At 43.0% G+C, this 13974-nt stretch overlaps 1 protein-coding gene across 3 annotated transcripts in view; it reads right to left on the bottom strand.

Moving 5' to 3' along the window:
• Window positions 1-13974, bottom strand: part of si:ch211-203d1.3 (protein phosphatase Slingshot homolog 3) — a 28834-nt gene that overhangs the window by 5317 nt on the left and 9543 nt on the right. For all 3 annotated transcript variants that reach the window (XM_045718147.1, XM_014199792.2, XM_045718148.1), the window contains exons 3-9: window positions 13851-13888; window positions 12285-12474; window positions 10574-10689; window positions 9206-9274; window positions 925-990; window positions 451-633; window positions 276-369 (exon numbers count right to left, since the gene is read on the bottom strand). In XM_045718147.1, the coding sequence (XP_045574103.1) occupies window positions 276-369; window positions 451-633; window positions 925-990; window positions 9206-9274; window positions 10574-10689; window positions 12285-12474; window positions 13851-13888 (756 nt within the window). The remainder of the gene's footprint in view (window positions 1-275; window positions 370-450; window positions 634-924; window positions 991-9205; window positions 9275-10573; window positions 10690-12284; window positions 12475-13850; window positions 13889-13974) is intronic.

The following is a 13974-nucleotide window of genomic DNA, read 5'->3' on the forward strand; positions in this document are numbered from 1 at the left end:
CTGACTTGGCCGATTTAAATGGCTTGTGTTAGAGGTAAGGTGTCGTAGATACGGACACAGACTCTACAAGTCATTTAGGTCATAGACTATAGACCGTAGACTCCCTGTATATTACCAGATGAATTATGATCACTTCTATCAAGTGATCTACTTCCACTTCGGTTGCATCTCAGCCACTTGTGGCAACTATTCCGTTCGCCTGTGACCTTGACAAGTATCGGGCTTACTTCATGAAGTGTATTATGGATATTATATTCCATCTCCCTCTGCGGTACCTGTTTAGAGGTGATATTCTCTAGGTCTTCTGTTCTCATGATGTCTCTGAGCTCTTCTTTGATCTGCCGCTCCACAGATACCCTCTCTGTCGAGCTGCATACAGACAAGACAGAGAGAGACAGTATGACTACCTGAATCCCCTTCCACATCTAGCTGACACACACACACACACACCTCTGCCCGGCGCTGTCCCTCCTGACTGACTCCAGGCCCGTCATGGCTCCCCACTCGTTGAGACAGAGGCGGTCAGACTCCACATGACCGTAGTAGTATTGGGCCCAGTCCAGCCCACAGCCTGGGATCACTGCCCCCTTCACTGCCCGCTCGCAGCAGCCATGCAGCGCCTGCAGCACTGACCTGGGGACAGCGGAGACACACACATCAGGGTCTACACAGTGGAAGAGGCAAAAGACGCTAATTCAGACAAGGCCATTATGGATGAAAGCGTAGAGGTTTTAGGTCATTCTATTACAGTACTGAAAGGGAGCATCGTATGTGTGTGTTTACTGTATTCATCAGACAATATTCAACCGACCACATAGTCTGTATGGAAACAGGGTTGAATAAAACCTACCACATAGTCTATGGAAACAGGGTTGAATAAAACCTACCACATAGTCTATGGAAACAGGGTTGAATAAAACCTACCACATAGTCTGTATGGAAACAGGCTTGAAGATTCTCGTCTTTTCTGCCGATGTGACACTGAAACCACTGAGAAGGTGAAAAAAAAAAAAGGGAGGGAGATTGAGAGAGAGAGAGAGAGAGCAAGACAGATGGATGGTGTGTGCGTGTGTGAAAGAGAGAGGATCATTGCAGTGTGAAGGTATGATCCTGCTAATGGCAGACACCCAGTCAGTGGGTGTGAGAGAGTCATGGTGTGACAGAGACATCACAGAGACAGCATGTGAGCCCTATTACCTCTACACAGAACAAGACAGGGCTACAACATCAATTTAATGCTGTTTCTTATTCCTGGGTAAGATTGGAGTAATCTGATCCTAGATCTGTGGTAAACAGAATCTTCTCCCTTGAGCCGACACTGCTGCACAGCCAGGTCAACGAAGCAACACATTCCCACCACATACCAGAACAGCCAAAAGCTCCACAAACTTTATAGTCAACGCTTAAAACTATTGAAATAATGGCACCGGAGGGGGATGGCCGCCGTTTTACGGGCCCCAGACCAACTGTGCTATTTTGTGTTTCTTTGCGCTGATCCTAACTTTTTTTGTACATAATGTTTCGGCCATCTTTTCATATGACCAAAAAGAGCTTCTGGACATGAATACAACTATTACTAACCTCAACTTGGATGAGGAGTTCTATTTCAACGAATTGGAGGCGAAGGACATAATGCTCATCCCAGACTAGGCCCAGGTCACTGGGAGGAGGCGGAGCTACAGAGGTCGCTGTGCAGGATATGTAACGAAACTGCGACGGCGAGTGGATAAGTCACCATTAGCCTCTGTTCTATTGGCGAACATCAACGTGATCTCTAGAACTGTAATAGCCTGTGTTTCACTGAGTCGCCACTGAACAAGGACATGGAAAATATAAATCTAGTTGGTTTTCTATACATCAGTAGGACAGAACAGCTGTGTTTGTCTCTTGGTCAACAGCAGTTGGTGGGTAGGTGATTTCTAATATTAAGGAAGGTTCTGCTTGCCGGAGTTAGATTGCCTCATGATAAGCTGTAGACCACACTATTTACCAAAAGAGTTGTCATCTATATTTTTCATAGCTGTCCATTTACCACCACAAACTGATGCTGGCACTAAGACCTCACTCAACAAGCTATATTTGGCCATATGCAAAGAAGAAAATGCTCACCCAAATGCAGCGCTCCTAGTGGCCAGGGATTTTACTGCAAATCCATTTTACCTACACTACCGTTCAAAAGTTCAGGGTCACTTAGAAATGTCCTTGTTTTTGAAAGAAAAGCACATTTTTTGTCCTTTAAAATAACATCAAATTGATCGGAAATACAGTGTAGACATTGTTAATGTTGTAAATTACTATTGTAGCTGGAAACGGCTCATTTTTTATGGAATATCTACCTAGGCGTAAAAAGGCCCATTATCAACAACCATCACACCTGTGTTTCGACTCCGGGATGCTGGCCTTCTAGGCAGAGTTGCAAATAAAAAGCCATCTCTCAGACTGGCCAATAAAAAGAAAAGATTAAGATGGGCAAAAGAACAGACACTGGACAGAGGAACTCTGCCTAGAAGGCCAGCATCCCGGAGTCGCCTCTTCACTGTTGACGTTAAGATTGGTGTTTTGCAGGTACTATTTAATGAAGCTGCCAGTTGAGGACTTGTGAGGCGTCTGTTTCTCAATCTAGAAACACTAATGTATTGTCCTCTTGCTCAGTTGTGCACCGGGGCCTCCCACTCCTCTTGTTATTCTGGTTAGAGACAGTTTGTGCTGTTCTGTGAAGGGAGTAGTACACAGTGTTGTACCAGATCTTCAGTTTCTTGGCAAATCTCTCGCATGGAATAGCCTTCATTTCTCAGAACAAGAATAGAATGATGATGGTTCAGAAGAAAGGTCTTTGTTTCTGGCCATTTTGAGCCTGTAATCGAACCCACAAATGCTGATGCTCCAGATACTCAACTAGTCTAAAAGGAGGCCAGTTTTATTGCTTCTTTAAAATCAGCAGTTTTCAGTTTTCAGCTGTGCTAACATAATTGCAAAAGGGTTTTCTAATGATCAATTAGCCTTTTAAAATGATAAAACTTGGATTAGCTAACACAACGTGCCATTGGAACACAGGAGTGATGGTTGCTGATAATGGGCCTCTGTACACCCATGTACATATTCCATTACATTTTTTAATTTAATTTTTTTTAAATCAGCCGTTTCCAGCTACAATTTTCTTTAAAAAACAAGGTCATCTAAGTGACCCCAAACTTTTGAATGGTAGTGTAATTTCTACCAGCATGTCTCATGTGCAACTAGAGGCTCTAGATCACCTCTACTCTACACAAAGAGACTCATACAAAGCTCTCCCTCCATTTGGCAAATCTGACCATAACTCCATCCTCTTAATTCCGGTTTACAAGCAAAAACTCAGAACAGGAAGTACCAGTGATGCGCTCAATACGGAAATGGTCAGATGAAGCAGATGCTAAACTACAGGATTGTTTTGCTAGCACAGACTGGAATATTTTCTGGGTTTCATCCGATGGCATCGACGAGTTCACCACATCAGTCACCGGCTTCATTAATAAGTGCATCAATGACGTAGTCCCCACAGTGACCGTACATACATATACCAACCAGAAACCATGGATTACAGGCAACATCCGCACTGAGCTAAAAGGCTAGAGCTGCCACTTAAGTAGAGGAACACAAATCCGGACGTTTATATAAACAAAATCCTGCTACGCCCTCCGACAAACAGACGCGTACTCTCAACTTCTCCCTGACCCAGTATGTAATAATCACGTTTCAAGCAGACCACCATAGTGAACCCCAAGGTAAAGCTGTCTAAATGACTATCGCCCCGTAATACTCACATCTGTAGCCATGAAAATGCTTTGAAAGGCTGGTCATGGCTCACATCAACACCATCATCCCAGACCCACTCCAATTCGCATACCGCCCCAACAGATGATGCAATCTCTATTGCACTTCACAGTGCCCTTTCCCACCTGGACAAAAGGAACAGCTACGTGAGAATGCTGTTCATTGACTACAGCTCAGCGTTCAACGCCATAGTGCCATCCAACCTCGTCACTAAGGACCCTGGGATTAAACACCTCCCTCTGCAATTGGATACTTTACTTTCTGATAAGCCGCCCCCAGGTGGTGGGAGTAGGTAACAACACATTCGCCAAGCTGACCCTCAACCCCCTCAGGGGTGCGTGTTGAGGGCCAGCGTGGCGGATGTGTTGTTGCCTACCCCCACACGACTCCAACACCATCATTAAGTTTGCCGACGATACGACGGTTGTAGGCCCGATCACCGACTACGATGAGACATCCTACAGGGAGGAGGTCAAAGACCTGGCAATGTGGTGCCAGGACAACAACTTCTCCCTCAACGTTAGCAAGGCAAAGGAGCTGATCGTGGACTACAGGAAACAGAGGGCCGAGCACGCCCCCATTCACTTTGACGGGGCTGTAGTGAAGACGGTCGAGAGCTTCAAGTTTGGTATTTTATTAGGATTTCCCATTAGCTGTTGCAAAAGCAGCAGCTACTCTTCCTGGGGTCCACACAAAGCAATACAGAACATTAATAGACAACAACTCAAGGACAGAATTACATTAATGTTTTTTTTAAAAGGCACACAGCCTACATATCAATACATATACAAACTATCTGGTCAAATAGGGGAGAGGCGTTGTGCCGTGAGGTGTTGCTTTATCTGTTTTCTTGAAATCAGGTTTGCTGTTTATTTGAGCAATGAGAGATGGAATGGAGTTCCATGCAATAATGGCTCTATAATACTGTATGCTTTCTTGAATTTGTTCTGGATTTGGAGACTGAAAAGACTCCTGGTGGCATGTCTGATGTGGTAAGTGTGTGTAAGTTGACTATGCAAACAATTTGTTTCTTGTAAAAAGAAGTGATGCAGTCAGTCTCTCCTCAACTATTAGCCAAGAGAGACTGGCATGCATAGTATTTATATCAGCCTTCTTATTACAATGAAGAGCAAGATGTGACACTCTGTCCTGGGCCAGCTGCAGCTTAACTAGGTCTTTCCTTGTAGCACTGGACCACACGACTGGACAATAACAAAAATTTGACAAAACTAGAGCCCGCAGAACTTTCTTTTTGGAGTGTGGTGTCAAAAAAGCAGAGAATCTCTTCATTACGGACAGACCTCTCCCTATCTTTACAACCATTGAATCTATATGTTTTGACCGTGACAGTTTACAATCTAAGGTAATGCCAAGTCATTTTGTCTCCCAAACTTGTTCAACAGCCACACCATTCATTACCAGATTCAGCCGAGGTCTAGAACTTGATTTGTACCAAATGCAATGCTCTTAGCTTTAGAGATGTTTATGACCAGTTTATTACTGGCCACCCATTCCAAAACAGACTGCAAATCTTTGTTAAGGGTTTCAGTGACTTCATTAGCTGTGGTTGCTGATGCATATAAGGTTGAATCATCAGCATACATGGACACACATGCTTTGTTTAATGCCAGTGGCAGGTCATTGGTAAAAAATAGAAATGAGGGCCTAGAGAGCTGCCCTGCAGTACACCATACTTTACATGTTTGACATTAGAGAAGCTTCCATTAAAGAAAACCCTTTGAGTTCTATTAGATAGATAGCACTGAATCCACATTATGGCAGAGGTTGAAAAGCCATAGCACAAGTTTTCAACAACAGGTTATGGTCAATAATGTCAAAGGCTGCACTGAAATCTAACAGTACAGCTCCCACAATCTTATTATCAATTTCTTTCAGCCATTCATCAGTCATTTGTGAGTGCCCTTCTCTATAAGCATGCTGAAAGTCTGTTCATTTGTTTACAGAGAAATAGCATTGTATTTGGTCAAACGCTATTTTTTTCCAACAGTTTGCTAAGAGCTGGCAGCAAGCTTATAGGCCTACTGTTAGAACCAGTAAAGGCTGCTTTACCACTCTTGGGTAGCGGAATTACTTTGGCTTGCCTCCAGGTCTGAGGACAAAGATTCCTCTAGGCTCAGATTAAAGATATGACAGATAAGTGGCTATAGAGTCAGCTACCATCCTCAGTAGCTTTCCATCTAAGTTGTCAATGCCAGGAGGTTTGTCACACTAACTTTACAAAATTAAAACTTGCAATGCTTTTCTTCCATCATTTGTTTTTTTTAAATGCATGAATAGGATGGCTCACTGTTCGTTGTTGGCATTTCCTGCCTAAGTTTGCCCACTGACAATGAAGTAGGCATTAACATAATTGGTAACATCAAATGGTTTTGTGATGAATAAGCCATCCGATGAAAGATGGAGTTGAACGTCTTTCTACCCATAATTTCATTTAAAGTACTCCAATTTTTTCCCCACCATTCTTTATGTCATTGATCTTGGCTTCATAATACAGTTTATTCTTTTTGTTGGGTTTAGTCACACAATTTCTTAATTTTCAGTAAGTCAGCCAGTCAGACTTATTAGCCACTCCTTTTGCCCCATCTCTTCAACCATACAGTTTTTCAATTCCTCAATCCATGGAGCCTTAACAGTTCTAACAGTCAGTTTCTTAACCGGTGCATGTTTATCAATCATTGGAAGAAGCAATTTCATAAATTCATCAACTGCAGCATCTGGATGCTCCTTATTAAATCACATCATACCAACAAATATTTTTTACATCATCCACATAAGAGTCACAGCAAAATCTTTTGTATGATCTCATACACTATTTTAGGCCCAGCTGTTGGAACTTTGGCTTTCCTGGATATAGCCACTATATTGTGATCACTGCATCCAATGGTTACAGATACAGCTTAAGAACATGTGAAATGTGATCGATACTTGTGGATGTTCTTGTTCCTGTAGAGTTTGTAAACATCCTGGTAGGTTGATTAATAACCTGAACCAGATTACAGGCACTGGTTACAGTAAGAAGCTTCCTCTTGAGCGGACAGCTTGATGAAAACCAGTCAATATTTCAGGTCCCCAAGAAAGTAGACCTCTCTGTTAACATCACATACACTATCAGGCATTTCAGACATATTGTTTAGATACTGACTGTTCGCACTTGGTGGCCTATAGCAACACCCCAAAAGAAAAGGCTTTAGATGTGCCAAGTGAACCTGCAACCACAACACTTCAATAACACTTGACATAAGAGCTTCTCTAAGCATTACAGGGATATGGCTCTGAATATATACAGCAACACCTCCCCCATAAGCATTTCGGTCTCTTCTATAGATATTATAGCCTTGTATTGTTACTGCCGTATCATCAAATTAATTATCTAAGGGAGTCTCAGAAATGGCTAATATAGGAATGTTATCTGATGTTAGCAAGTTATTGATTTCATGAACTTTATTTCTAAGGCAACATATATTAACAGGGGCTATTTTCAGCCCTTTGCTGGGTAGCTTGTCAGAGATAGACATGAAAAGAGCAAACAAAGCAAGATAAAACTACAAATTCAGCAGTCCATTAATCAATTGGTGTGTGTGTGCTGTGGGGTTGAAGCTACGCACCCATAGGCTTGGCTTTCATCCCTTCCAGAAGGATGGACAATGAGCCTGTCATAGCAGATGTAAGCAAATGTCCCCACGTGTCCTGGCAGCTTTCCTGGCTGGGATAAGTTCTTTCCTCATCTGGCGCACAGCTTCGGGATAGACCTCGTTGAGGAAGATATACGTTCCTCTCAAGTTCATGGCTCTTTCCATAACAGCTACCTTGTCCTTGAACCTCACAAACTTGGTGGGTTTTCCAGTCCTGTGGGGGCGCTCCACCTCAATCTTCCTGTGGTCCATCTTCAATTTTTCAGAGATAATTTCCATCACTCCGTCCAGGTCTCATGTGGAGATTCTGCAATTCCGTCCACAACCATGTTGTTCCACCTTGATTGTCCCTCGAGATTTCTGATTTATCTGTCATTGTTATCATGGATTCACACACAGAACGGATGTCCTCTCTCAATGACTTACAGATTGCCGTGCTCTTGCCATTTTCCTGTTTGAAATCACTGAGCTGACCCTGGGAGAACTGCAAACTGTTCTTCAGGTCCTGGACCTCTCTGGTCAGGTTGCCCATTATTTTATAAGTTGAATCCACCAGTATTTGGACAAAAACACTTGAAGCTAATTTCTTGATGTTGTAACAACTGCTTGTATAACTCTTTTTATTAGTTTAAAAGATGCTTCACGTGTGATAGACACATCACTGTCCTCAACGGTACTCCCGCCGGCTTTGGTCTTTATCATGGTAGCTAGCAACGTAGGTTACGCTGTTACTCCTCGCAGTTCCAGACAGGGAACTCGGTGTCCACATCACTAAGGACCCATCATGGTCCAAACACACCAATACAGTCATGAAGAGAACACGGCAACACCTCATCCCCCTCAGGAGGCTGAAAAGATTTGGCATGGGCCCTCAGATCCTCAAAAAGTTCTACAGCTGCACCATTGAGAGCATGTTGACTGGCTGCATCACCGCTTGGTATGGCAACTGCTTGCGTACGGCCCAGTACAAGCGCCCTGCCATCCAAGACCTCTATACCAGGCGGTGTCAAAGGAAGGCCCTAAAAAGGGTCAAAGACTCCCACCACCCAAGTCACAGTCCGTTCACTCTAATGCATGGCAAGCGGTACCGGAGCGCCAAGTCTGGGACCTAAAGGTTCCTGAACATCTGCCCCAAAGTCATAAGACTGCGAACAGTTAATTAAATGGCTACCCAGACTTTCTATTTCTCACCTCCTACCTACATGTACTTCAATCAATCACCTAACCAAACATACAGGTACATATTACCTTAAATCACCCTAACTACCTCATACCCCAGTACACTAACTCAGTACCGGTACTCCTTGTATATAGCATCGTTATTGTTATTTCAATTTTATTTTTATCTATTTGTTAATTTTCTTACTTTTTAACTGCATTTTTGGGAAATGGCTCGTAAGTAAGCATTTCACGGTAAAGTCTGCACTTGTTGCATTCAGCGCATGTGACAAATAAAATGTTATTGGATTTGATTAGGAAGTACTTATGCAGTGAATGCAGATGTTTTAAGTGTTGCCCTAAGGGGTGACATAGTGACAGAAACAGAATGATCCAAGTACATAAACAGAAAGAGATTACTCATTGGTATTACTATGTCTGGCCAGCCACCAAGATGCCAGGCCAACCGTGCTGTGGTACAGGCTCAGCTAGCTACTTCCTAGTTTCCTCATTTGACTCTTGCGCTCTTTCAGTTCACCCCTCCATCTTTCTCTTTCACTCACAACACGTTTTTAAACTCTTACCCATCTCCGTCCAGATACACTTGTGTGTCGCTCCATACCGGCACAACCAGACCGATAGTACACAGACATCTGAAAGAAACAGAGACAGACCATTTTAATATATTTTTCTTAAATTTGGCAACATTAACATATTTTCTATCAACGCAAGTCATTCTCTAGACTGGTCTAAGGTAGGGCGGGCGATATGGCCAAAATATCATATCACAGTATTTAAAAATTGGACTGTATGATGGTATTTTATGTTTTTGAAAAGTTCTAAATTTGCTTTATGAGTAGTGCCTGACCCTAGGGTTGCAACACATATATTCTAAGTTATTTCAAATGGGTCTTTCTCCATACTGATTGTTTTATACAGTTCAATTCAACAAAAACAATTTTCAACAATGTATGCATCCATTTGAGATCATTTCCACATAGGGCTGCAAGATATGGGCAAACAATCTAGACATTATTTTTAACCAAATATTGCACTTACGATTTAGAGCAAAAACACTTGGGTTAACTTTTGGAATTATGGAAATAGAATGATTATTCTAATTCTATAGTTAGAATAGTATAGTGGGCACTTTGAATACAGTGTTGTTTGACATGACAACGAATAAAAATGCCAGGGAGGAGTTATTGTGACAGGGTAGGAACCGAAGTGTTGATAAGTGTTCACTAGGGGACCCTATAATCTTTGGATACATTGAATGTTTTCTCTTAGCTACTTCATGTAGCTAACATTTTCATATTCCTCTTAGATTTAGAAGATACTGTTGTACAAACAACATGCTGATTTAGGTCTACACCATCACTGGTATTATCAGGCTGTATAGCTAATTACATTTGCTCTGGCTTAGTACATTTATTAGTTAGCTAGCCAGCTAACTAACTAGCGATTAGCGGCAACCAAGATTTAGGCCAAACTTGCTAAGACAAACACGCTGTTTGCAGATGTAAGAAACGCAAACTAAGTGTAATTATAGAACGCTAATGGATTTATATGAAGAAAAGTGAAAACAGTATCTTTGTCATCAACATTGTTGCATTGACCATGCAGACTGAACGCAAGTGTCTCGTGGTCGAGGAACAACAAATGCGCTCCTTGAGTGACAGGGGGCAGGGCTAGGTCTGTGTGGAAAGCGGCATTGAGAGAGTGAGAGGACTCAAGTAGCAAACTATTAAAATGGACGTTAAACACGGCGTATCACATTTAACAAACCAAACATTCAAATACCGTTATAGAAGGTAAAGTAAAAACCCAAACCAGTCCGTGCATCAGTACCGGTATATCGTAAAATACGGAATACCGCCGAGCAAAAAGTCTAAGGTAAAAACAGCAAGCCCTGTACACCTCTCTACTGAAAGAATGATAACAGCACATACCTGTCTGTGTCGGGGAAGTCCATCCCCAGGAGAATGCTCTCCTGTTTGTTACTGAAGGTGGAGACTATGATCAGATACCGTACCCTGACTGGACTCACTGACTCCAACCTCACCGCCTGCATGGGGATGGGGAGGTGAGAGAAAGGAGGGATAAGGGATGACATATACAGGTAGGGTTGAGAGAGGGGTAAAGGGTATTTATACACTGAACAAAAATAAACAACAATTTAAAAGATTTTATTGAGTTACAGTTCATATAAGGACATCAGTAAATTGAAATAAATTCATTAGGCCCTAATCTATGGATTTCACATGGACTGGGAATACAGATATGCATCTGTTCATCACAGGTACCTTAAAAAAAAGTAGGGGGCCTGGATCAGAAAACCAGTCAGTATCTGGTATGACCACCATTTGCCTCATGCAGAGCGACACGTCTCCTTCACATTGAGTTGATCAGGCTGTCGATTGTCACCTGTGGAATGTTGTCCCACTCCTCTTCAATGGTTGTGCGGACTTGCTGGATATTGGCGGGAACTGGAATATGCTGCCGTACACGTCAATCCAGAGCAACCCAAACATGCTCAGCGTGTGACACGTCTGGGGCACACAATGGGGCACTCTGTTCACAACGTTGACATCAGCAAACCGCTCGCTCACATGTCTGCCATCTGCCCGGTACAGTTGAAACTGGGATTCATCCGATAAGAGCACACTTCTCTCCAGTGTGTTAGTGGCCATCGAAGGTGAGCATTTGCCCACTGAAGTCAGTTATGATGCGATGCTGGTAGAGCTTACGGTAGAGAAATGAACATTCAATTCTCTGGCAACAGCTCTGGTGGACATTGCTGCAGTCAACATGCCAATTGCACGCACCCTCAAAACTTGAGACATCTGTGGCATTGTGTTGTGTGACACAACTGCACATTTAATGGCCTTTGTTGTCCCCAGCACAAGGTGCACCTGTGTAATGCTCATGCTGTTTAATCCGTTTATTGATATGCCAGACCTGTCAGGTGGATGGATTATCTCAGCAAAGTATAAATGCTCACTAACAGGGATGTAAACAAGTTTGTGCACAAAATGAGAGAAATAAGGTTTTTGTGCATATGGAACATTTCTGGAATCTTTTATTTCAGCTCATGAAAGAAAGATGTATAAAACGCAACATGCGTTGGTCCTTTTTGTTCACTATATATGTGTAGATGGATGTTACTAGCCTGAGTGCCAGTCTGGTGTGCTATCATGCTAACACCATGTCATGGAAAACAGGTTCGGTTTGACAATGAGTAATGGAGTTGGCAAGAGCACAAACAGATCTGGGACCACCAGGCTAGGATTTCACATGTTGGAGGTGTATAAGGGTGAGTTACCATACTTTCTATAATGTAAAAGGCACTTTGAGACCTAGTGAAATGCATTACATGAATGTGACATGACATTATGGAGGGCTCCAGGCATCACGCCTGTTCTAGTCATGCTATTGTAACAAAGGTGGTTATGTGAACCACACAAGTGATGAGTAACCTTGCCTGAGACCTGAAGACTTGCTGATGCCCAGGCATTATCTAAGCACTAACACAGCTTTGTGGTGTGCAGACTGCAGATGACCCAAATTTAAACACAGTTCTTCACACACTGCCTGTCCTTTCCATTGTATGCATATTCTATACATTCTACCTCTGGGCATGTGACTGCTGACAGGTCTCACCAGTTTGATAGTGTCCTCTGGTCTTAGTAGTGACACCATGGCGTGCAGCTGTCTGTGCTGTGTGTCTGAAGCTCCGCCCCCCAGCTTCAGGGGTGAAGGGGAGTGATTGGGCGACGTCTCTTCATGTGGCCCCTCCCCCTCTCCCTCTTCCAGGAGAAGGACGGCCCCTTTGACCAGAGCAAAGCTCTCTCTGTTTTGGAGGATAGAAGACTGAATTATTACTTTGAAAGATGTTTGCAATCAAACTTCCATATGACCACATCCAACCTACAGTGCATTCGGAAAGTATTCAAACCCCTTGACTTTTTCCACTTTGTTACGTTACAGCCTTATTCTAAAATGGATCAAATTGTTATTTTTCCTCAGCAGTCTACACACAATACCCCATAATGACAAAGCAAAAACAGGTTTTTAGAATTATATATATAAAAAAAACTGAAATATCAATGTACATATGTTTTCAGACACTTGACTCTGGCTGGGCCACTCAAGGACATTGAGACTTGTCCCGAAGCCAGTCTTGCGTTGTCTTGGCTGTGTGCTTAGTGTCATTGTCCTGTTGGAAGGAGAACCTTCGCCCCAGTCGGAGGTCCGGAGCAGGTTTTCATCAAGGATCTGTCTGTACTTTTCTCCGTTCATCTTTCCCTCGATCCTGACTAGTCTCCCAGTCCCTGAAAGCGTTGCCACAGCATGATGCTACCACCTCCATGCGTCACCATAGAGATGGTGCCTGGTTTCCTCCAGACGTGATGCTTGGCATTCAGCCCGAAGAGTTCAATCTTGGTTTTATCAGACCAGAGAATCTTGTTTCTCATGGTCTGAGAGTCCTTTAGGTGCCCTTTGGCAAACTCCAAGCGGGCTGTCAATGCCTTTTAGTGAGGAGTGGCTTCCGTCTGGCGACTCTAACAAAGGCCTGATTGGTGGAGTGCTGCAGAGATGGTTGTCCTTCTGGAAGGTTCTCCCATCTCCACAGAGGAACTCTGGGAGCTCTGTCAGAGTGACTATCGGGTTCTTGGTCACCTCCCTGGCCAAGGTCCTTCTCCCCCGATTGCTCAGTTTGGCTGGGCGGCCAGCTCTAGGATGAGTCTTGCTGGTTCCAAACTTCTTCCATTTAAGAATGATGGAGGCCAAGGTGTTCTTGGGGACCTCTAATACTGCAGAAATGTTTTGGTACCATTCCCCAGATCTGTGCCTCGACACAATCCTGTCTCGGAGCTCTACGGACAATTCCTTCGACCTCATGGCTTGGTTTCTGCTCTGACATTCACTGTCAACTGTTTATAGAAACATTTCAAGGATGATCAATGGAAACAGGATGCACCTGAACTCAATTTCAAGTCTCATTGCAAAGGGTCTGAAAACGTATGTAAATAAGGTATCTGCTTTTTATGTTAAATAAATGTGCAAAAATGTCTAAAAACCTGTTTTCGCTTTGTCATTATGGGCGTGTGTAGATTGATGAGGATTTTTTTTAATTAAATCAATTTTAGAATAAGGCTGCAATGTCTGAATACTTTCTGAATGCACTGTACATACAAATTAAATTCACAACCCCCAAAAATCTACCTTTTCTGAAGTCTCCCTCTTCTTGGGATGCTTTCATCCTTCAAAAAAATGATATGAAAGATTGTTAGTAAATAATCAACTCCTTAGCCCAGTGGCGTAACTACATTGTCACAGGCCCCTGTGC

This window comes from Salmo salar, chromosome ssa05, assembly GCF_905237065.1.
Source record: "Salmo salar chromosome ssa05, Ssal_v3.1, whole genome shotgun sequence".
Lineage (NCBI taxonomy): Eukaryota > Metazoa > Chordata > Actinopteri > Salmoniformes > Salmonidae > Salmo > Salmo salar.